The sequence below is a fragment of the Calliphora vicina genome, chromosome 3, assembly GCF_958450345.1.
Source record: "Calliphora vicina chromosome 3, idCalVici1.1, whole genome shotgun sequence".
Classification (NCBI taxonomy): Eukaryota; Metazoa; Arthropoda; class Insecta; order Diptera; family Calliphoridae; genus Calliphora; species Calliphora vicina.
The window spans coordinates 70,188,133-70,213,400 of record NC_088782.1 but is presented as its reverse complement, the minus strand read 5'-3'; the positions used below and the strand labels follow the sequence as shown (position 1 = coordinate 70,213,400).

The 25,268-nt window shown below is 32.4% G+C and overlaps 2 protein-coding genes across 3 annotated transcripts in view; one reads left to right on the top strand and one right to left on the bottom strand.

Annotated features, from left to right (window-relative positions):
* Positions 1–17,024, top strand: part of LOC135953129 (uncharacterized) — an 80,293-nt gene extending 63,269 nt beyond the window's left edge. For both annotated transcript variants that reach the window (XM_065502819.1, XM_065502818.1), the window contains exons 4-16: positions 1,900–2,986; positions 8,118–8,290; positions 8,364–9,527; positions 9,583–9,713; positions 9,777–10,135; positions 10,202–10,347; positions 11,283–11,392; positions 12,432–12,565; positions 12,633–12,964; positions 13,034–14,521; positions 15,301–15,618; positions 15,678–16,018; positions 16,085–17,024. In XM_065502819.1, the coding sequence (XP_065358891.1) occupies positions 1,900–2,986; positions 8,118–8,290; positions 8,364–9,527; positions 9,583–9,713; positions 9,777–10,135; positions 10,202–10,347; positions 11,283–11,392; positions 12,432–12,565; positions 12,633–12,964; positions 13,034–14,521; positions 15,301–15,618; positions 15,678–16,018; positions 16,085–16,227 (5,926 nt within the window). In that variant the 3' untranslated portion in view covers positions 16,228–17,024. The remainder of the gene's footprint in view (positions 1–1,899; positions 2,987–8,117; positions 8,291–8,363; positions 9,528–9,582; positions 9,714–9,776; positions 10,136–10,201; positions 10,348–11,282; positions 11,393–12,431; positions 12,566–12,632; positions 12,965–13,033; positions 14,522–15,300; positions 15,619–15,677; positions 16,019–16,084) is intronic.
* Positions 17,025–23,829: 6,805 nt separating this feature from the next.
* On the bottom strand, positions 23,830–24,902 carry LOC135955137 (membrane protein BRI3). The gene is made up of 2 exons (XM_065505444.1): positions 24,743–24,902; positions 23,830–24,647 (listed from the first exon to the last, which is right to left on the bottom strand). Exons 1-2 carry the CDS (start codon positions 24,819–24,821, stop codon positions 24,268–24,270), a joined length of 459 nt encoding a protein of 152 aa, XP_065361516.1. The 5' UTR covers positions 24,822–24,902; the 3' UTR covers positions 23,830–24,267.
* Positions 24,903–25,268: the final 366 nt, after the last annotated feature.

Below are 25,268 nucleotides of genomic sequence, written 5' to 3'. Positions count from 1 at the left end.
ATTTTAATTTTTATACCCCCCTCAAAGCTTGATTTATGTATGTAATACATATGTGTGAAAAAACACACAATGTGCCATCAAACTAATAAAATTAAATGAATAAAAAAGTTGATAAGTAATGAAATATTTGTTTGATTGGGATGGCAAAGAGTGCATGATGAGCTTGTAATGAAATTGCATTCTTTAAAACATCATTGCAAAGAACATTCTAAATAAATGAAATATGAGGTTTTAAAATTGAATTGCATCAGTTAAAAAAAAAGTGTTGTTTGTTACTAATTTAATTGAATTATCACTCACCATCATTTACGTCACATTGTACGAGACCCATTCTGATGGGGGGTATTAATAAAAAATAAAGCAAAAAATTCCGACTATTACAGTCTCTGTATTCATTATTTCCGTATCAGATAGCTTGCATTCATAAATTAACATCATTTCCAATAGTATTTTGAAACTTATCAATCAACCAATACATATTTTTTGCAAAATCATGAAGTTATTTCACAATTTTATTTTACGTAATTCTCGATTAAATGTAATGGAAGATTTCGTTAAACCGTAATCAGCTGGCATTCGTTGTAAATTTTTTGATTGTAAAATAACACAGATCAACATCAAAAAGGCTTCACTAAGCAGTATATAGATTTGATGCATCATGGTTACCTAGGTACAAAAATGGTAAAATTTTTTAATTCTATGGATAGATTTTTTTTTAAAAAAAATTTAATTTTTTTATATGTTTCTCCACATAATTTATGATAACTCAAAAAGGTTTAGTCCGATATTATTGAAGTAAACTTAGAAAATTTTACATGTGTTTTGTTATTGTAACCAAAATTTTAACAAAAACAAAACACATGTAAAATGTACACTCAAAGTACACGATTGTACGCACATGCAATTTTCTGAAAATAAGAGAATTCATTTAATTGTGAATAAATTCGAAAATAATCCATCGATTTTTATGATCGATATCTCATTTTGTTTCTATTATATGCGGCTTTGCGACAAAGTAACAAACCTGAACCATTTCTGCCGTTTTCATGAGTTTTTTAAAACAAAATAAATTTGCTATTTTTACGTAAAAAATATATTTTTTGCTTCAATTTGTTATTATAACTCCGAAACTACTAAGCCGATTAAAATGCAATATATAAACAGATTAAAGGTTATGTAAATTAGAACTTTTTTAAGTTTACCTCAATAATATCGGATTAGCCCGATATTTTAGGGAAAAAATCTTAAAAAAATCTATCCATAGAATTAAAAAATTTTACCATTTTTGTACTTAGGCAACCATGATGCATCCAATCTATATAGTGGTTAGTGAAGCCTTTTTTTGCTGTTGACCTGTGTAATTGATAATTTAGTTGGGTGCCAAACGTAGCTTAATTAACAATTAATTGATAGGTATTGCTGATTTTGGATATTTCGGCATTCTGGAAAACATCTAGATTTTACAGTGCTTTCCAGATTACTCTTATAAAGAGAATATAGCCCTAATATGATTCTTGGAACCTACCCGATTTAATTCAAAGTATTTTCTTTCAAAAAATATAGAATCAGTTGGAAATATGTAGAAATTATAGCGTGTTTTCAAAAACAAGCGATTTTTCAAAACGAATAATTTCCTTTTCAAAAATGGAAGGATAATATTTAATATATTATATGTCCTCTATATGCTTTGAATACTATTACACCAGTCTCATTGATGCGCTTCAAACAATATGGGAAATGGTGTACACAATGGCAAAAGTGACAACATGATATCTCATACGCTGTGTGGCGTTGTAATTGATTCAATTTGAAATATAGAAATAACTTGATTAAATTATCCTTAATTTTCCAGTAATGTGATACTAATTTACAAATTTATTTACTTAATTTCATTTACAGGTCTTCTCAGGGCATTCAATTGCCAGAACTTGGTAATTATGCCACTGGTATTTTTTATTTGGATCATCAAACTCACAAAGAGGCTGAGCAGGAGTTTAATGCATTAGCAACGTCTTTGGGAGTAGAGGTGTTGAGCTGGCGTGATGTGCCATCGAATACGAATGCCATCGGTGTGGTGGCTCGTAAATCGGAACCATTTTCACGTCAAGTATTTGTTACTCGTCCAGCTGGTATGGATGATGTGACTTTCAAGCGCAAGACATTCGTTTTGAGAAAACGTGCCAGCCACGAGTTGGCCAAAGAAGGTCGTCGTTTTTATATTTGTTCACTTTCCACCAAAACCATTGTCTATAAGGGTCTCTTTACATCCGATCAACTTTGGGATTACTATACCGATCTTAAGAATCCCGAATTCGAAACCTATTTGGCTTTGGTTCATACACGTTTCTCCACCAACACTTTCCCCTCGTGGGAGAGAGCTCATCCCTTGCGTGTTTTGGCTCACAATGGTGAAATCAATACACTGCGCGGTAACGTGAATCTAATGAAGGCTCGTGAAGGTGTCATGAAGAGCGAATTATTTGGTGATGAGTTGAAGAAACTCTATCCGGTGGTGGAACCCAATCTCTCCGATTCCGGTTCTTTTGATTGTGTTTTGGAGTTCTTAACTCAGGCTAGTGATCGTACATTGCCCGAATCAGTCATGACCATGGTGCCAGAAGCTTGGCAAAATGACAAAACTATGCCCCAAGAGAAACGTGATTTCTATCAATGGGCCTCGTGTGTCATGGAACCCTGGGATGGTCCTGCTCTAATTTCCTTCACTGATGGTCGCTATATTGGTGCCGTTTTGGATCGTAATGGTTTGCGTCCATCTCGTTTCTATGTCACCAAGGAGAATATTTTGGTTATGGCTTCCGAAGTTGGTGTCTATGATGTTGATCCCTCTCAAGTTACCTTGAAGAGTCGTTTGAAACCAGGCCGTATGTTATTGGTCGATACTCAAGAGAAGAAATTCATTCAAGATGTTGAGCTAAAGACTTATATTGCCAAATCTCGGCCTCATTCGGAGTGGTTGCAACAAAAGGTAAGTTCATTACATTAGAAATTTAAACAAACATTTAGGGTAACACTGTAAGCACTATAATATGTACGTAGGGTATATATGACAGGCTCAATGCCTACTGGTCACGCATAGACCGTGCAGTTCCAAATATATTCCCAGTCAGTGTCCCCATGATACCCCTCACATATTCAACTGCCCAGCCTATCCTACTTCACTTAGTCCAATGGATTTGTGGACCAACCCCGTTGAAGTAGCACAATTTCATGCCCTTGACCTCGATGCAGAACCTTCCGATTTGAAAATTGTATAGTATAAGCTGTACAACATAATTGGTCAATTCACAAGGTCTCCTATCAGTCATATTGTCACAATGTCCTAATAGTTCACTACTCAGCGGCTCAGCTTAACCGACTCTTAGGCGTTAACACAATAAACATAGCATACAGAGTAGTATTATTTTAGGACAGTTTTTGCTTGAAAGGCATTGTGAAATATTAGGACATTATGACAATATGACATGATAGGAGACCTTGTAAATTGACCAAATATGTACGGTTTTTAGATTTGATTTAGCAGACGTAACTATTAATAATATTTGTCCAAAAGTCGGAATCTGGCATGAGTAGTGTTTCAAAGTTTCGCCCTCCTCACTGCATTCCCTACAGAATACATTGTTCGAAATGCCTATGCATGCAAGGTGTGAATTCAATTTAATGTGACCAGTGAGGTCCCCTATTAAGCTTCTCAATACAACTCTGCTAAAATTAATGATGCTATTCGTTGTATCCTTATTGGAATCCCTTTACGGTATTTGGGTCTTTGTCTGATTCCCATTATGGTTTGGGACCCAAATTGAGACCACATTTATTTCCTTCTTACATTATAATACTGTCCGGAATATTTGACATAAACTTTCAATTTGAAATCCAGAACTTTTTAATTATTCTATTTTGAGTCTATACACATATTGGTTCCTGGATTGTATTATGTCAGCATTTCTAATGATACAGTCAATGCTTAGCTGTTAGCGATTCTATCACAGCTCTCCATAATGATGTTGCCTCTTATTAATGCCCGTAACTTCAACAAACAGATATCTACGGTGTAAAATACCCAGCAGATATATTTGCCTAATGCCTGTAATTTCAATTTAATCTACGGTGTAAAATACCCAACAGTTAAATTTATCTAAAAGGTAACTTGACATTCATTTCAAATCAACATCTATGGGTAAAAATTACTAAATATTTTTACCCCATAAGTAACTAAGCACTAATAGATATCTATTTGTTGAAATTACGGGCATAAAAGTTAGCTTGACATTAATTTCAAATCAATATCTACTGGTAAAAATTACCAAATATTTTTACTCCACAAGTAACTAAGCACTGATAGATATCTATTTATTTATTGAAATTACGGGCATAAGACGTTCAATATTTGTTGATGTCTGTTGTGTCCGGTCTTCATCCGTTGCTATCAATCCAGTTGCAGAAATGGATGTCTCATATTTTACCATTATATCGATTGGTTGTATTGAACAAATTGTCTCAACGATTTATGTCGAGATAGTTGTCATTGTATCTCTAATGGTTATACATCACTGTCTTAATTTCTTTCCGATGCAGAAGTCAGAATTGTTCGTATAACACTGGTGCATAACCGCCAAGTTCTGAAAGATGAGATTCGCATTGTCTGAGATTTTCCTCTTTCTTGTAAATAGGATATATTAATCCCTTCCCATTATCATATCGCAATGTCATGCGCATAACAGGCGGTTTTGAATACATCATTGGAAAGAATTCTTAGGAGAATTCTGAAAATATTTAGTATATCACTCTGCGCGGCGTACTTTGTCCTTTTATTTATATTATTTGCACCACAAATTATCAATAGTATAATTAGTTTTAGGTTATATTGAATAACGGAATCGAAAATAGTTGGTAAATATATTACTGAAAGCGTCTTCTATTTTATGAACATAGACGAATTTATATTGAGCACCTTTATTTAATAATAGACAAATACCATTCAAGGCTTGTCATGTTTAATATATTTTTAAATAATACTATCCAAATTCCTCTCCTTCCCATTCAATAAGTCTTCAAGTACAACACAATAGCGGTATTCACTGTTAAGTGCGAATGGTATTGCATCATTGCAAATGCAAAATTGTAAAGGTTTTTGTGTGTATTTTGTTATTGGATTACGGTAAAATTTTGCATTTGCAATGATGCTAGACCATTCGCACTTAACAGTGCATACCGCTAATATAAATTAATTGTAAATTTAGACTTTTAATGTATTTTTTCTCGCTTCTGGTGTACAAATAAAATATTAGTCATCTCTTCGGCTTGCACTATTACCAAAATTGTAATTTAAACTTCATAATTTTATATATTTTTTTCGGAATACCAAATTTTGAAACAGCTATGTAGAATTTAGTACATATGCATCCATTTGTGTACAAATGAGGGACTTAATTCTTAAATTTATTATGCACTTCATTTACACGAATTTTACTACAGGAATCGATATTTATATGCAATTGTATCCTTCGAATTAACATAACAAAAAACAGAACATTGAGGAAATTGCTGATAACAATTCAATAAAAAAAGGCCACTATTTTGAAATTGTATTAAAAGACTCGTGGTAGTGCCAACTAAAGCTGAATTCACCCATGAGTTTCTAAAACATTTTCTGTTCGGAACAATTTTTTTTTATATGTAGTTTGAAGTCTCTCTCAAAAATAGAATGTCAAACTACATATAAAAAAAAATTGTTCCGAACAAAAAATGTTTCTGAAACTCATGGGTGAATTCAGCTTAAATGTACCAAAAAAATTACAATTTTACCATGTTTGCCAACCCTGCTTTATCATTCAAAAGTTTGCTCGATAAAAAATTCTCTCTACCCCTGATTGCTTTGTACATATATCTCGCTTATTATATGTCATGACAGATATCATAATTTCAAAGCGACAGACTTGGTTACTACGTGAAAGATATAGCTATTTCACATAAAATTAATGCCTTAAACGATTTAATTCCTTTTTAATCAAAAACAGGTATTATTTAAATTTTTATTTTATTTTTTTCTATATGATTTACACATAGCTCTTATTGGTAACTCCTAAACCGAATGAGATAGTCGAAAGCGGATTAGTGAGTAAATGCACGATAAATAAGGCTTTCAGAATGTAGAATAAAATTTTTATCAAAATGCACATAGCTTTTTTGTATCAAAATGTCAATAAACTTGTTATTTTTTTGTTTCGTTGTATTCGTTTTTCATTAAAAACAAGTAAGAGAGCTATATTCGGCTGTGCCGAAATATACCCTACACCAAAATATACTTCAAAATACAAATTTTAAATATTTTTAGGTAAACAAAATTTATTTTTTTTTCAAAGTTGTTGTTTTAATTTTTTGGAAAAAAAATTTACGAATTGCTTTTTTGTAAATATTTTTTCCGATTTTGACCCATTGTAGGTCCAACTTACTTACTATGGTCGTTGCAAAGGTCTTTGAAATATCTATCATTAGATATCCATATTGTATATATTAATGACTTAGTAATATGTCAAAAATCGAGGTTGTCCTGTTTTTTTTCCTTATATCTCAGCCATTTGTGGACCGATTTTCTCGATTTTAAATATCAATCGAACCTAAAGATATTGGTGTATGAATCGTGTATGTAAGTTATTTGGGGGCTTCAGAAAGTTGATTTTAACAGACAGACGGACATGGCTTAATCGACTCCGCTATCTACAGTGAATGTCACTTAAAATCGTACAGCATCGTAGTAAAATGTTATTCATTAGTTTTAGAAAGTTGATGTTTTGGAAATATTTTAAAATGTTATTTTAATATTTTGTGTGCTATTACCTATCAGAAAATATGGTATAATTTTAATTGCCCTTATCTATTAATAAAAAAATTGGGTAACACTGTCGGTGCCCAGAATATCAGCTCTTCATTTAAAATCATACAGGCACTAAAAAATAGCAAAGGATACCCTACAAAGTATTAGGATTATTTAATATTAATTTTTTTTTTTAATTTTTAAAGTTTTAATTATAATTTAATATAAGGGTACGAATTTAAGTGAAATATGAATTTTGTGATGTTCTTTAATTTTCATCAATATTTTTTTAAGCAATTGAGGTTTTGTTAACTTTTTTGTTGAAATACATATTTTTTGTTCCAATTAATAAAATGACTTTTAATTTTTTATATAATCACCTATTACTGCCTGTATAATTTCATAATATTGAAAAAAAAAATATGTTGTACGATTTTGAGTGACACTCACTGTATAAGGATCCACAATATTACATACGGAATGACAAACTTATATATACCCTTCTCACGAAGGTGAAGGGTATAACAAATATTGAAGTATTGAGAAATATAGTATGGGGGCATTTACATTATGACTTTAAGCATTACGATTTATATTCTTTGCTTAAAGCCATGGGTTTTTCATTTTTCCATTTCTGTTTTTCATGAGTTTTTTTGATATTCTGCTTTGAGCTCTTTTTTGATTGGTTGCAAAGGCAAGCATAGTTGAAAAAAGGCATCGTATAAATGCTAGGGGATATTCGTAGGGTTTTTAAAAGTGAAACAAAAAAGCCATGACTTTAAATCAAGTATCGAGTATTGAAAAGTATCGCTATTTTTTTCAACACTATTCCAATACACTTTCAGCCCAATTATGAATAAAAATTCCCCGGGAGTTTTTCCCTTCTCTCATTTTTCCTATTTAAATTCAATGCGAAAAACTCCCGGGGAACAAACTCCCGCGGAATTTTTTATTCATAATTGGGCTGTTTATTTAATATTACTTAACTAAATATTTAATTTATGAAACTATCAAAATAATAAATAATTAATACTCGTATATCCTCCTTTCTTATGCTTCAATTAATTAATCAAATTAAAAATGTTGGATTTTAAAAGATGGTGAGTTAAAATTTTCTAAATTTCGTTATGGAATGAAGCGCTCAAAAGCTGTGGCTGTTCTCTTTAGTTTTTATTTCCAAGCTTTATTTTCTTTAAATAATCAGTTGCTTTAATTTATGTTTTAAGGTCTTCAAATATATTCCCAACTTATTATTCATACTAAACTTTATGTTTTCTTTATAAAGATAACTTTGGATGAAATTCGCAATGCCAATGTCTTTAATACGGATAATGCCAATGGCATTATGGAATCGACAACTGATCCAGCTACTCATGGCATGTTGGATCCTCGGCTCTCACTGTATGGTTACACCAATGAGACGGTTAATATGTTGTTGGTGCCAATGTTCAAGAATAGGTAATTAGAAGTAATAATTTCACAACTAATTTGAATTAGTTTTCATGGTTTTGTGTGATTTACATATTTTCAGAAAAGAGGCTCTTGGTTCTATGGGTAATGATGCTCCCTTGGCTTGTCTCTCAACATTCCAACCAACACCTTATGAATACTTCAAGCAATTGTTCGCCCAAGTTACCAATCCTCCCATCGATCCATTCCGCGAGAAGGTAGTCATGTCTATGCAGTGCCCCATTGGCCCGGAGGGCAATTTATTGCAGCCTTCTGTTGAACAAGTCCATCGCATTTGGTTGCACAATCCAATTTTGAGCATTCCAGATACAAATCTCTTGAAACGCAACACTCATCGTGGTTGGAAAACCAAGGTTTTGGACATAACATTCCAATTTCAAGAAGGCGTACAGGGATACGTTGACTGTATTGATCGCATTTGTCGTGAGGGTGAGGCGGCAGCCACTACTGGCTATCAACTCTTGATCTTGTCTGATCGCAATGCTGGCCAAAATGGCAAAGCTCCTGTATCAGCGCTCTTAGTTTTGGGTGCTCTACATCATCATCTCATTGAGACCTATCAACGCATGAAGGTTGGTATTATCCTCGAGACTGCTGAAGCTCGCGAAGTTCATCATATTTGCGTGCTATTGGGTTATGGTGCTGATGCCATTTGCCCCTACTTGACATTTGAATTGGCCCGAGCCTTGCGTAATGATGGTGTCATTAGCCCCGATGTCAGCGACAAGCAAATCTATTCAGCTTATGCTCAGGCTATTGATACTGGCATTGCAAAAGTTATGGCCAAAATGGGCATTAGTACTCTGCAATCGTACAAAAGTGCTCAAATATTTGAAGCCGTGGGTTTGGGTAGTGACATTGTTCACAAATGTTTCCGTGGCACCGCCTCACGCATTGGCGGTGTGACTTTGGAAATTATGGCTCGCGAAGGTCTGGAACGCTACCAAATGACTTATTGCAAAGTTTCAGCCGATACTCGTATACTGCGTAATCCTGGCCAATATCATTGGCGTCATGGTGGTGAACCCCACATCAACGAACCAGCTTCGATTGCTAGTCTTCAAGAAGCAGCTGTCGCTAACAATGCGAATGCATTTGAAGCCTTTAAGGCTTCCACTCTTAACAGTGTTAAGAAATGTACTCTAAGAGGTCAAATGGAATTTGTTAGTGATCGTCAAAAAATCGATATATCTGAAGTAGAACCAGCTAGTGAAATTGTGAAAAGGTAGTAGCAGTGAAAAACAAAACGATGACATTTTTTAATCTAAATTTCCTTGTAGATTTGCTACTGGTGCCATGAGTTTCGGCAGTATCTCGCTGGAGGCTCATCAAACTTTGGCCATTACGATGAATCGTATAGGAGGCAAAAGTAATACCGGTGAGGGTGGCGAAGACTCAGATCGTTATTTAAGTAAGTCATTTTTTGAGTTTCAGCTAAGGCTTTGCATTTAACACTTATTTGTACCTTTTACAGATCAAGATCCCGAAAATAGCCGTCGTTCTGCTATTAAACAAGTTGCTTCGGGTCGTTTTGGTGTTACCGCTTCATATTTGGCCAATGCCGATGATTTGCAAATTAAGATGGCTCAAGGTGCCAAACCAGGTGAAGGTGGCGAATTGCCTGGCTACAAAGTTACCAAAGAAATTGCAAAAACACGTCACTCAGTAGCTGGAGTTGGTCTCATTTCACCACCACCTCACCACGATATCTACTCAATTGAAGATTTGGCCGAACTTATTTATGATTTGAAATGTTCAAATCCCAATGCTCGCATTTCAGTGAAATTGGTATCTGAAGTAGGTGTGGGCGTGGTGGCATCTGGTGTTGCTAAGGTATATACTACATTCGTATGCTTTATATTCGGAGTAAACTAGATTTTTAATTAATTTTGTTTGCAGGGCAAAGCTGAACATATTGTTATTTCGGGTCATGATGGTGGTACTGGTGCTAGTTCCTGGACTGGCATTAAAAGTGCCGGTCTACCTTGGGAGTTGGGTGTGGCAGAAACTCATCAAGTTTTGGTTTTGAATAATCTACGTTCAAGGTGAGTTAGTCAATGTTCTGTGTTTTGCTTAGCAACATTAACCATTTAGAACAAACTACATATAAATAAATATACAATAACTTACAAAAAACCTGGTTATCCAGATAACAAGCTTCTTCAACGGCCTTGTCGTCGGAGAGGATTTAACCAATCAAACAAACAAACAGTGAGCGTACTCAAAATACAAAGAATTCGCGCGTCGCGTTTCATTTAGAAAGCATATCAAATCACAATTTTTAAACGGTTAGAAGAAGTGATTTTAAAAAAATTCTGCACATTTCTGAGAAAACAATAACGCTTACGAAATGAACACACACACGCTTCATAACTCGCTTCATAAAATAAAGCGAACTGGAGATTGCAGAGCAAAGCATTTAAGGATTGAGAATGAACGTTCCAAGCACAAAACACATCATCATTCATGTGAGCGTAAACTGGATGGCTGGATTGTGGACATTGTACGAATGGTGGTGTACGAATGCATATGAGTGTGTGTGTCTCTGGAGCGTGAGCGTTAAAATTTGTTCACGAAATGTTTGCATGAACACATTTTCTAAATGACCAAACGAAATAAATATTTGAATAGAAATATAGAAATCGTCATCGTTGTCAAAAGCTTAATATTGATTGCATTACTTGCTAGAAAACTAAACAAGATACACATTCAATCATCTCACTAGTTGCTCCCTTTGATCTATTTCGCTAAGTTGCTCACTTGCATCTTCCGCCCTAGTCGCCCTCGTGTTTGATCGTTCTTCATCAGCTGCTGCAGCGGCTTCATTAGTAATTTTTTCTCAATCTTTACTTAAACTTGTTTAGAAGTTTTTCTAATATACTTTTTTTGTTTTCTATGTTTTTGTGTTGCTATCATTTGATCTTGAATGCTGCCATTGCTGATCCTGCCTCCCTTGTTCTCTTTTTCAACAAATCAACAGAGTGGTTCTTCAAGCTGATGGTCAATTGCGTACCGGTTTCGATGTTGCTGTCGCTGCTTGTTTGGGTGCTGATGAATTTGGTTTCAGTACAGCTCCTTTGATTGTTATGGGTAAGTTTTCACTGTAAAAGGATTAAAAATATAAAAGGATTCGTATTTAAATTAGAGAAGAAAAAAGTCTACTCGTAGAATTAGTCTTGAGAATACTTGTGCAGAAACTATAGTTTCTGCACAAGTATTCTCATTACAAACTTCATCGGAAATATTATCTAGTAATGTTATCCATTAGCCCACGTAGAGCTCTCTTACACTATATTCGAGCTGCCTAATATAATAATTATATAAGTTCGCTGGGATTTCAGGATGATGCATTCATCGGGAAGTCTATACAACATCCGAGTATCTGTTTCCTTTGAAGACAACAGCTACTGTGTCTATCTCCATCACTATTCAAACAGACTATCGGATCCAATCATTCTAATCCCTACTGGCGTAGAGTCTTTCCTGGGTGTTCCTCTTCCAACATAATTTACTATACAATAATATGCCCAAGTAGTTTGCTTTGACCACGAATGTTAGTTCCACTCCTCCGATTTTCGGCATATTTAACGTCGCCACCTTGTAAATCCTGGTAAAGAAGATTAATCTTACTTTCTGTCCAAGAACACAGTCCTGCAATTGCTAGGAAGTAGCTTCTATCATAAGCTTCTATCTTCCAATATTTTGCTTCAAAAGTTTTCAGGATATCGTTGACCGCCAGTAGCAATTCTTTATGGTGTTTCTCCATAGACTCAAATTAAAAATCGGCTGCCAAGCATGCAATGTACTCAATAGATTTTCCCTTATCTATCAGTTGTTCAATAGACCAATCCTTGGCTTTTGGGCTTCCTAAAAGGGTAGCGTAGCCCTAACGTTGCCTCCGTCCGCTGTGAAATTTGTGAGAGATGTTCTCATTTAGGTTGAAGTTGCCTCAATGTGATGCAAGTTGATATGTACTATATACTTTGGTACTATGTACCTAAGGTAATGAGATACTCCTGATCCATCACGAATCTGAAGTCTCTACAAGCTTTCCTCTTGCAAACCATTTAGGTTTTTATCATAACATTAAATTAATATAAAAACTGTAATTTCTTAACTCTATTTTCAGGCTGTACTATGATGCGTAAATGTCATTTGAACACTTGTCCAGTTGGTATTGCCACCCAGGACCCTGTGTTGCGTAAAAAGTTCACTGGAAAACCAGAGCACGTCATTAACTTCTTCTTTATGTTGGCCGAAGATGTAAGTTGACTTGGGACAACTTTTACAAATCTAAAACTTTCTAAATGTTCCTATTATCTTTCAACAGATCCGTAAAATAATGGCCAGCTTGGGTATACGTAAATTCCAAGATCTTATTGGTCGCACGGACTTATTGCGTGTCTCTGATAAGCTTTCGCATAAGGCCAGCACTTTGGACTTGTCGTTGCTTTTACAAGATGCTCTGAAATTGCGTCCTGGAACGAATATCTTAGGCGGTTCTGTTAAACAAGACTTCCAATTGGAAAAACGTTCCGACAATGAACTCATTAGCAAAGTCCAAGCTATCTTTAATGGTTCTGAAGATAATATCACTCTTAAAATGCGCATAAATAATGAAGAAAGAGCTTTTGGTTCTACACTCAGCTATCATATTGCTTGGTAAGTGTAACTTCTTACATCTTTGGAAAAACTTTAGAATTTTATAACTTATATTTTTGGAAATTTTAGCAAATATGGTGAAGATGGTCTTCCTGAAGGCAAAAGTATGGATATTTACTTGGAAGGTTCTGCTGGTCAGAGTTTCTGTGCTTTCTTGGCTAAGGGTGTTAATGTCACTTTGAAAGGTGATGCCAACGATTACGTGGGCAAAGGTTTATGCGGTGGCACCATTGTAATTACACCACCTGAAACTGTGCCCTACGAGTCCCATTTGAATGTGATTGTGGGCAATGTATGCTTGTATGGTGCCACAGATGGTCGCGCTTATTTCCGCGGCATTGCTGCTGAACGTTTCTGCGTACGTAACTCGGGTGTTACAGCTGTAGTTGAAGGTGTAGGTGATCATGGCTGTGAATACATGACTGGTGGTACTGTGCTTATTTTGGGTCTTACTGGCCGTAACTTTGCTGCTGGTATGTCTGGTGGTGTGGCTTATGTCTACGATATCGATGGCTCTTTCAAACCCAAAGTAAATCCCGAAATGGTAGAACTTTTGCCGCTGGAATTGCCCGGCGATGTGGCTTTAATCAAGGAACTCTTACAAGATTTCATTGAAAAGACAGGCTCTAAAATCGCCAAAGAAATTATGGATAATTGGGCTCAGGAACAAGGCAAATTTGTCAAAGTCTTCCCCTACGACTATCAACGAGCCCTTAAGGAACTTGAAGCCGAAAAAGAAGAACAACAAAATAAAACCGATGTCAAGGCCATTGAGAATGGCAAAAGCAATGAACCCTCTATCAAGGATATCGAAGAAGCCATACAGGATGTGGCTTTGGAACAAAAGAGAGCTGATCGCATTTTAGACAAAACTCGTGGTTTCATTAAGTACAAGCGTGAAAATGCACCATATCGCGATTCTCAGGAGCGTCAAAAGGATTGGGAGGAAGTTTATAATTTCCCTCATGTTCGCAAAAATCTCAAAGTCCAAGCGGCTCGTTGTATGGAATGCGGTGTACCATTCTGTCAATCAAATTCCCATGGCTGTCCATTGGGCAACATTATTCCCAAATGGAATGATTTAGTATTCCATGGTGACTGGAAGGAAGCTCTACGCCAATTGTTGCAAACCAATAATTTCCCTGAATTTACGGGACGTGTTTGTCCAGCACCGTGCGAAGGTGCCTGTGTATTGGGTATTTCCGAACCAGCTGTTACCATTAAAAACATTGAATGTGCAATAATTGATCATGCTTTTGAACAGGGTTGGATTAAGCCCGAAATACCAGAGGTACGTAGTGGCAAACGTGTGGCCATTGTTGGTTCTGGTCCCTCGGGTCTGGCAGCCGCTCAACAGCTCAATCGTGCTGGACATTTCGTAACCGTTTTCGAACGCAATGATCGCGTTGGTGGCTTATTGCAATACGGTATTCCTACAATGAAACTGTCCAAGGATGTTGTCAAGAGACGTGTTGATTTGATGGCCGACGAAGGTATTGAATTCCGTACTAATGTTCATGTGGGCAAAGATATGCAGGCTGAAACCTTATTGCAAGAGTAAGTATTGGGGAAGAGAATTTATTTGTAACCAAAAGTTTGAAAGAATTATTTTTTAATTTAATTTTCAAAATCACATTAAATATAAACTCTTAACAATACCATTGAACCATTCATCACGAATTAATTTGTTGTCTTAGTCCCCTTTTACAATGCAGAAATTGAAAGGCAGACATTTTTCTCATTCTTCTCATTTTTCTCATTTGCCTAAACCTTTTACAATCGCGAATTTAATATACAGACAGAAGAGTGGAAAAGATAAACAAAAAATGGTCATGTACTACACACTCTGTCGCTTTAACCCTTCGCCAACAAACTTCGTCCGTCTGCCTTTCAATTCCTGCATTGTAAATGCGGACCAAATCTCCTTAGTAATACAAACGTATTGAATTCATTCCTTTAAGAGTTAGTTCTTTATAGAATTAATTCCTTATTGAATTATTCAAGTTTTCAAATCCATTACAAAATAGAATAGAAAATTAAATAGAAAAATGCAAAGGATGAATGAATTCTGTTATGAATTAATTTAATGATGAATGAATTCTTTTTAAATAAAAGTCTTTGAATGAAGCTTAATAATTGGATTTGAATGGCAGTGAATTAAGCTCAAATTGAATTAATTAATTCGATGCTCTGATTTAAATCATATTCACAATTTTAACTGAAACTTGAGTGCTTTGAATATTGTTAAGTCAGCTTGATCTTATGATAATTAAATGGGCGGGAAAATAATAATTTTGAATTTTTTTAACTACGACTCACTTTGATGTTTATTACAGATATGATGCTGTCTTGCTTACCACTGGATCCACTTGGCCACGTGATTTGCCACTGGCTAATCGTGACCTCAAGGGTATACATTTCGCTATGGAATTCTTGGAAGCTCAGCAAAAGAAACAATTGGGCGGTAAGAAGGAAATTATATCTGCCGAAGGAAAGGATGTCATCATTATTGGCGGTGGCGATACCGGCTGTGATTGTATAGCCACATCATTGCGTCAGGGAGCCAAGAGTATTACAACATTTGAAATTTTGCCCGAACCACCCAAGAGCAGAGCCAATGATAATCCCTGGCCACAATGGCCCAAAGTATTCCGGTAATATTTAAATGAAATTCAATATTTGAGATAATTTTAAAATTTAATTAAAATTTTAGTGTTGACTATGGTCATGAAGAGGTGCGTGTCAAATGGGGCAACGATCCTAGGCAATATTGTACTACAACCAAAGAATTTATTGGCGAAAATGGCCATATAAAGGCTGTTAAAACCGTTGAAGTCGAATGGACTAAAACAGCTACTGGTGGCTGGAGTATGAAAGAAGTTCCCGGCTCAGAAAAACATTTCAACGCTGATTTAATTCTGTTGGCAATGGGCTTTTTGGGTCCCGAAAAGACCGTACCCAATGAATTATCCTTGGAATTAGATCCCAGAGGCAACATTAAGGCCATCAATGGAAATTATGGTACCTCGAATCCTAAAGTATTTGCAGCTGGAGGTAATTTTTGTTTTATATTTTATTAATATTTAATAATTTTAAAATTTGTTTATCAAATATTTGCAGATTGTCGCCGTGGTCAATCTTTGGTAGTGTGGGCCATTACCGAAGGTCGTCAGGCTGCTCGTCAAGTTGACTCTTACCTTAGCGGCCGTCCTAGTGGTCTTCCCGGCCCTGGTGGCATTATAGATCCCACTAAAAATGCTTAAATCTATTATTTCTCTAGATCTTGTTAAAGATTTTTATTTTTTGTATTCACTCTCTAATTTGTTTTGTGGTAAAGTCTTTTTTATATAAACAGAAATTTTTAATTTATTTGTATTCGTATTTGTTTCCAATATATTAATCATAAATAATTAGTTTATTTTCATTGAAGAAATGAAAACAAACAATAAGAACAACAAAAATACACACAGCTTTAAATTGTTTTTTGTCGAAAACCAAAAGACTTTACTTTATAATTAACAAAAAAAAGAAAACATTACTCATATTTTAGTTTTATTTATTTAATTATTACATACATATACAATACATAATAATAATAATAAAACTAAAATTACATTGAAAATTATTTATACATAGTAAGCTTCAAATTCGAAAAACCCAAATAAAAAGAAACCTATTATAAAATACATATATGTACTAACTATTATTATATTACACTAAATTAGAATTTGCATCTTAGTCTTATTTTAACAAACATCAAAATAAATGCTTAAAAACATGTTATTAAATATTACATTTACATAATTATTATACTTATATATTGTATTGTATTTAATTATGCAAAATAAAACTACGTACATACACATTTAATGGTCAATTAGCTGCACTTATACAAATTTATAAAAAATTTAATGAAAAAAAAATTTAATATTATTTTCATCAAAATTAATATTTGTTGTACATTTAAGTTTACTTAAAACGAGTTCCTCACACTCGGTATAAGTTTTAGCAATTGACACGTTAACTAAATTAATGTTGATTATCATGAAACAAATTAAAATGCTTCTTATATTACTTACTTTCTCTTTCAATAAAATTGGGAGTTAGAAGATTTAAAGGTTTTAAATGTAATTGAAAGTTAATAATGAGAATAATTAACTTACAACGAAAAGTAACGATTACAAAATGATGAAACTTTCCAATGAACACTGAAATCAAATTTTATTTCGAATTAAAGTTAAAATAACTCAAACAAAACAAGATTTTCCAACTTATAATGGCATTATATTTATCTTATGAAGAAATATTTGAATATTCGAATTTCATTCATGTTAATTCGATTTAAAAACGACTAATTTGTTCCAAATGTTCCAATAATAGTTTAGAAATTTGATGGAAATATTAATATGGACCATTACTTTCCAACAATTTTTTTAATTTAGATTTCAATTCCTTCAATTTAAAAGAAAATTTGCGAGGGAAATTTTTGTGTTAGTTCAGTAATCGGTTCGAAGGTCTAAGGTTGTTCCGAACTAAGCAAATCTCCATTACTAAAACCATTACTAAAAATTAATTTTCTATTTCTATAAATTGTGGGAAGTTTTCGAATCGAAATTCTAACAAAGTACAGACACAGTAAGGGATTTACTCTTACTCGAATTTAATGGAAAATAATTTAAATGTATTTAAACAATAAATGTGTAACAAATTGACCCAGAAGTATCAAAATTAAAAATCTTTGTTCGTTTTCGAAATCGATTACCATAATATACCTGATAAACTCTGTTACGATATTTGTACGAATTATAGATTTTAGCTAGAATTAGTAAAAATAATACGGAAATGATAAATTTAAATAAATTCCGATTTAATTCAGACTAAGGAATATTCCAGTTCACTAAAGAAATACATTTATTTACAGTAATATAGGAATAGATCTAAACGTGCCCCTTGTAAAAACTGAGATCACGAAAAATTTTGAAAAATATTAAAAAAAAAAAACTTGAAATTCACCCAATCCCATTGGCCAGCAACATATTAGATAACCGTGGCCACACTCAATTCAGGGGCCGAATTACCGCATTCGATATCGAGTAAAATCGATCGTAATTTTGTTATTTGAGATTGCGGCATTCGATATCGAGCATGAAATTTAGTACATTTTGTGATGATGACGATATGAAATTATTTTTCGATACGATAGTTCATTGCATCACGAATGCGGTAATTCGGACCAGTATTTTAAGAAATTTTACAAATTGCATAATGTATGAGCACACAAAAGACAAAAAATAAATAAATTTCCAAGAAAAGTGTACAGCTATTGCAAACGGTTATTCAATCCGGAAAAATAAAATATTGGAATTTGTGTGCAGAGTAGCAAGGAAAATTATTAATTAAACTGATATAATAATCTTTCATTGGCGATATTAATCACAAAAATATGAATTTTCGTTCAGAAATTATTATTTGAACACAACAATAAATGAAAAATCTTGACTACTTTAAATATTTAAGCTAACTATTGGATACGTTATAAGGCTATTTAAAAGATTTATTTCAAAAATGAAAATACCTACACAATAAAAGTAGAGACTGTTATCAACTTCCATTCACTGTTTTAAGCAATCAAGGGGAAATAACACATTAACGACCATAGAGGAGGATCTAGTTCTAGCACTATATGAAAGCGATCTGTCACTTTAACTTTAACGTTCACAAAGGATAGTGAGTTACAAAAATCGTTTAACAATCATGCGACAACTCTATTCCATGGACATTCAATCTACGAAATTGTGTCACATACTTTTAGGTTTGTTTATGTTAAAGCTATTTTTATCATGGCAAATATTTGAAGTAACCTCTAAAATTTAGAGGTTACTTTAGAGTCTAAATAAAATATATGTGTATTTTAATTCTATGAAAACTTATTTACTTATGATGATAATAATTTTTGATTTTACAAAACACTTGTAAGAGAAACCGTAAACAAATTTGTGCTAAAAAAGTGGTAACGCTTTTTTGAGAAAATATTTGCCAACCCTAAAACTATGCTATTAATTTATAATAGTATTTTAAATAAGAGCTTTGCCAAATTCCAAAAATAATAATAGTTTCGTTCAAAAACTATTTTTAAATATTGAAATAATTATAGGACTGTATAAAATGGACTGTGCATGATTTAAATTAAATTTTGAAAATTACATTTTTATTAACGTGTTAAGAGCTCTAACAAATATCCCAGTATACTTACATAAACCAACCCACATATTGTCACCTAAAATGGAATATAACGTAACAAAAATACCTAAATCTGAGGTATAACATAAAAAAAAATTCTTAACTTGGAAATGAGTTTGTCATTCTGTTTAAATACTAAGGCCGTTTAACTAATCAAAATTTTAAACATAGTTAAGCTTAATCAATGATTAAATAACGGCCTAAGGCCGGGTAACTTATTGACTTTTAAACATAGTTTAGGCTTAAGCTGGATACACATGGATGATTTGTGAGTCCGATTTGTTCATGTTCGACGTCTTGTTACTTGTTAATGGGGCTGTGCGCGAACAAAATCACAAGTAATTGAAAATTTTCAATCACAAATCAGGCTAGCTTTAATCAAAGATATTTTTTTTTTAATTTGTATGAAAAGAATATATTTAAACATTGTTTAAGCCTTAATTAACTATGTTTAAAATTTTGATAAGTTAAATAGAAGTAATAAAATTTATATCAAAGTATCTTTGATATAAATATCAATGGTTTGCAATGGTTTTCTGTCCATCACTTTAAAAATGTTTGAAATGTTGTTACATCATTATACATTTTAGGTGACGATATATATTAAAAATTACACAAAATTTAAGAAAAAAATTTTTGTTTTGTACAAGAAACGTAATATATATTAAAATTTAAAAAGAAAATAAAAACTCATAAGACAATAACTAGAAGTTAAACTATTGTAAAATTATCTATTATTTAAAAAAAAAATATGTTATGTTAATTGGTATGCTGATCACTTTGAAAATAAAATAGAAAACATTCATGATTATTTTTGAAATTTTACTAAAACAAATAAAACTAGAACATCATTAAGTTAAAGATAATTGAACAAATTAATCAATATTAAAGGTTTTAAATATGTAATTGTAAAATACGAATTTTAAAAAAAAATATTTACAATACGAATTATACACATATACATATGTATATGTACTCGTATTTATAATAAAAACCTTAACATATTTTAAGGGATATTTTTAAGTTTGTGTTTCGTATTGCATTTTTTAATTTATACATATTTTAACTGATTACAATTAATTAATTTCTACGGTTTTTTATTTAATTTTGGTAATGCATATATTAATTTGTAATTGCTTGAGATTTATTATTTAATATACATACATATGTACAACTCATACATAATATATTCTTGCAGATTCAAATATGTACTACTATATGTTAATTATGTTTTAATTTAATATGATTTTTCTATCTAAGTATGTTTTACATACTTTTTAAATACCTAAGTACTCGTATATACCTACAATATCAAACAAAATATTATCTCAATTTAATACTATGTATACACATACATACTTATATGTACTTTAATACATACATAGATATTTATAACTAAAATGCTAAAAAAACATGAATTATTAACTGAGTTTAAAGTTAAAAATTTAATATACTACATACAAAACTACAAATATTAATAAAAAATGTATTTATGTGTTAACTTTAAAAGAAATTTGTTTTATTATTGGAAATGAAGAAAGTATAATCTGAGTTTTGAGTCCATTTAAAATATGTAATTAAGAATACAAATTCGATTATTTAAATTTTCGGAAAGTATTATGGATTAACATTTTACATCGAAACTGAAGTTTCAGCAGGGTTGTCCCATGGATCAGTTCTGTAGCCATTGCTCTATTCGATTTACACATCTGATTTTCAGGTCCCAAATAATTTCAAATTGCATACTACGCTGATGACACAGCTTTAATTTTTTCAAGCAAACTTACAAGTGCATTGATGAAAAAGATGGAAAAAGGATTCGTGGATCAGTTCTGTAGCCATTGCTCTATTCGATTTACACATCTGATTTTCAGGTCCCAAATAATTTCAAATTGCATACTACGCTGATGACACAGCTTTAATTTTTTCAAGCAAACTTACAAGTGCATTGATGAAAAAGATGGAAAAAGGATTCGTGAGTTGCACGAAATATCTTAAAAAATGGAAAATTAAGAGTCATCCAGACAAGACGGAAACAATAATTTTTCCATTTAATAAATCCCCTAAAATACTGCCTAGATGCCAACTAGCTGTTGGAAACATCACCATAAATATAGTAAAAAAAGCTAAATATCTCGGCGTAGTATTGGATAAAAAAACTGATTTTTAATCGCAATATTAACGAAATATGTTCCAAAGCAATGAAATATTTTAGAGCTTTATGGCCTTTGTTAAACAGGCGTTCATATCTAAATAACAAAAACAAAAATCTTCTTTTTAAAACCGTTATCAGGCCGATATTAACATATGCTTGTCATATTTGGAGCACTGCTGCAAAATACCACTTAAAACGCTTACAAGTCATTCAAAACAAATGCCTTAAAATTATAAACAATAAACCCTGGTGGTACCCAACGTATCTCATCCATGAAGAAACAGGCTACGAAAAAATTATAGATTTCATAAATAGATTAAAAAACAGGTATTTTGAGAAAAACAAAAGTTCTTCTTATTTATTAATAAGAGCATGTAATGACTTAAACCAAAATTAACTATAAATTATCAAACTGCAAAGGCTGTGCTTATATTAGACTATTGTAAATAATAGTCATACTATAATCACATGAACCTTTTCGAATAATGTTTGGAATATTTAACTATTCATATACAGACCAATTATGAAAAAAAATTCCCCGGGAGTTTTTTCCCTTTTCGTTTTTTAACATAGAATTTGACTAGGTAAAATGAGAAAAGGGAAAAAACTCCCAGGGAATTTTTTTCATAATTAGGCTGATAAAGGTGTTTTTACCCAATTTTTATTTGTATGTAAATAAACTCTTTAAATTCGCTTGAGCAACTCTATATGTAAAGATAAGATCTCATTTGTAAATATTTAGTTTTGCAAAATAATGTAAATAAAGGAAGACTTTTTAAATGAAAAAAAATCGAAACTAAAGTATGTATGTGAAATATCATGGTGAAATATTAATTCCTATAACATAAAGATTTTTCCGATTTTTTTCTCTGTTGTTGTATTTGTACGAAACTAAATAAATCTCTTCTGAAGAGCCTAACCAAATAGTCCTGTCAGTGGTAAAAATAATCGGTTTAAGAGAAACTTAAAATAAAAAAATCTGAATTGATAAGGCCGAAGATTACAAGGGCGGATAGGGTGACCATATATATGTATATAGATAGTCAAGCCCATTGAAGACTTTAAGCAGCCATGTAGTTGGATCTAAACTAGTTAGATGCTGTAGGGAAGCCATACGTGGGCTGATGGATCTATATGTGGTTTGATTGTTCTGTGTTCCCGTTCAGAGAAAAGTTGGGTTGGCGTGAAACCTCCGATCTGCCACTTCTATAGGGAGATATCCATTAAGTATCTGAGTGTGACAAATCGTACCTCGGTTAATAGAATAGGATTGTTTAGATTGCATCCTTTTAGTAATAACGACATTAAACGAATTATACTATTTTTTTACAACGTTAGAATCTATTGTTGCAACTTTGCTGGAAGTATTTTACTAGATTCAAGCGAGTAAACCGTTAACGGTGCCTTAAATATTGATTGCCAAATTATGCTTGTTATTTTAGCATTATAAAACACACTTCGTTTTGTCTTCAACATAAATACACAACATATTTCTTCTACGAGGTAATATTTATTTGGAATAAAAAGAAATCTACGTCTCTAATTAATACTTGAAATTTGTTTTATTTTTATAAAAATTTTGGAAAACTTGGATTGACGCCAAACAAGGGTTTTTGAATTACAAATTTTCTCCACATAGAAGCGCCTACACATGTTGGAAAAAATAATAGAAACGAATGATTTTTTCAAATTTTGTAAGGCCGGGTAACTTATGTGCTGTTTTTCTATAGCGAATGAGCGTTTTGAGTGGACAAAACACATGTTAAATTTGCACTCAAAGTACTCGTTCGCTATAGAAAAACAGCACATTAGTAAATTTTAAACATAGTTTAGGCCAGGGCACACTTAGAAAGGTGACTGCGATGAAACAGCTGATTATTTTTTTTATTCAGTTTGAATTGTCTATTCACTTGTGGTTGTTGTGGCGAAAAATACAACAAACCCAAAATTTAATTTGTTTGAAAAAATATATTTAGACATTGATTAAGCCTTAACTATGTTTAAAATTTTGATAAGTTACCTGGCCTAAGTCTATTAGTAAATTTTAGTTACCGAACAGACCAATTGTTTGTTATATGTATGACGATTTTGTATTTAAAACATAATACATTTTAAATAAACGTTAAAAGAAAAAAAGACGTACTGATAATTATCAGTATGTATTTATATAAATACGCCTACAATATTTGATTATTTTATTTGTCATACGCAGCATTTTATTCCAACCGAAAGTGGAACTAATTTCGTATTTTGCGTTTTCTTCTTTTCTATGTGAAAAATTATTTGTTCAAATTTTTTAATGTCTCAATTTCTTTACTTGCCAATTTAAAATCGCAAAAATTATTTATTCAAAATTTGTCAAATTTGAATGGAATCTGACTGAAAAGCTAAAAAATAAAAACAATTTAATTTTCTAATAATTTGCAATAAATTTATTTTGTTTATCTACAATCATATACAAGAATCATCCATCATCAATCATATACGAGAACAGATATTTTATTGTAAACGCCCAAAAGTATACACACATTTTAACATACACAATCGAAGTTGTCAAATGTGATTAAAAACAAAATGAAAACAATAACAATTTTAAAGCAATTATAAACAATAAACAAAAACAAAGAATATTTTTTCGTTTGATATGATTGTGGGCATATGTTTTTAAACTTAAAGTATACAGCATTTATATGTTTATCCCAATAGCTTAGGTTCGACCCATACACTTGATATATAAAACTTATAGTACGTTTATTATAATAATATTAAAATTGTTAATAAGAATAATAATAATAATAATTTAAAGGCTTTTAGAAAGCCTGTCAATACACATGCACATCTATGCAGTTTTACACATACAACATTTAAAGCTTGTGTAATCAATATGAACTCGGTCAGCCATCCGGTTTTAAAATTCGGTGCCACAATTGGAGCAACGTTTATTCTTCATAGCTAAACAGCATAGTATACCCACGGGAAAGAATACAATAGCACAAAGTAAACCAATGCAAGGATATGCATCTTCTAATATACCAATGCGACAGGCTGGACAGCCACCTATAACAATGATTTCTCGAGGCACATTAGCTGCTGGCTGTATAACAACATTGACCGGCGTAGTTTCAAATGCTCCATATGAAGGTACCTGCTGATAAGCAGCATGGGAAGGTTGTGGCGGTGCACTAGGATTTCCGTGTATTGGTACGTTTTGGGCTTGAGTCTGCTGTTGTGGAATATAAGGCGTAGATGTTTGTGTGACACCAATATTTGGATTGGGATATTTGAAGCCTTCGTGCATAGATAAAATAAGTTTATTATCGTAAATTCTGTACATGTACATATTTATTTACATAGCCTATCCAATAATTTAACAATTTACTTACCAACTTCTGGTGCCTCTGTGGAAGCATACATGGCCTCTTCGTATGATGGTGGTTGAAGCTCTTTAGTCGATTGAGACATTTTTCGTTGTTTTATTTATTCTTGATTTTCTTTTAATTCTTATCAAATTATCTATTAATGACTCAATTTTTTAAATAGTAAGCTAATTGTAATTCAATGTTTTCTTTTAAGTTGTTTTTGCTTTGTATAACAGTTATCTAAATGCAAGTAGAGATGACAATTAAAACATTCACAATTAGTGATGACACTAATGGGTGCACTCAGAAAAATTATAAATTTTAAACACTTTATATTAGGTTCTATAATCGATTGTTCGAACAATCGACTTTTTGCTGAAAAAAATCGACTTTATTTTAGGATTCTATAGTTGAAACAAAAAGTCGATTTTTCGAGTTTTCTCGTTTTTTATAAGTCGACTTTTCGAACTTTCGACTTTTGGTAATTTATGAAGAGTCGTCTTTTCGATTTAACTTTTTAGTTATGCCGACTATTCGGACTATTTTCAAC

Bases quoted from the DNA above. Each gene is read 5' to 3' on its own strand.
- LOC135955137 (XM_065505444.1), bottom strand. From the start codon at position 24,821: ATGTCTCAATCGACTAAAGAGCTTCAACCACCATCATACGAAGAGGCC. The intron at 24,648-24,742 runs GTAAGTAAATTG...CTATGCACGAAG, and splicing joins CACAGAGGCACCAGAAGTTG to GCTTCAAATATCCCAATCCA.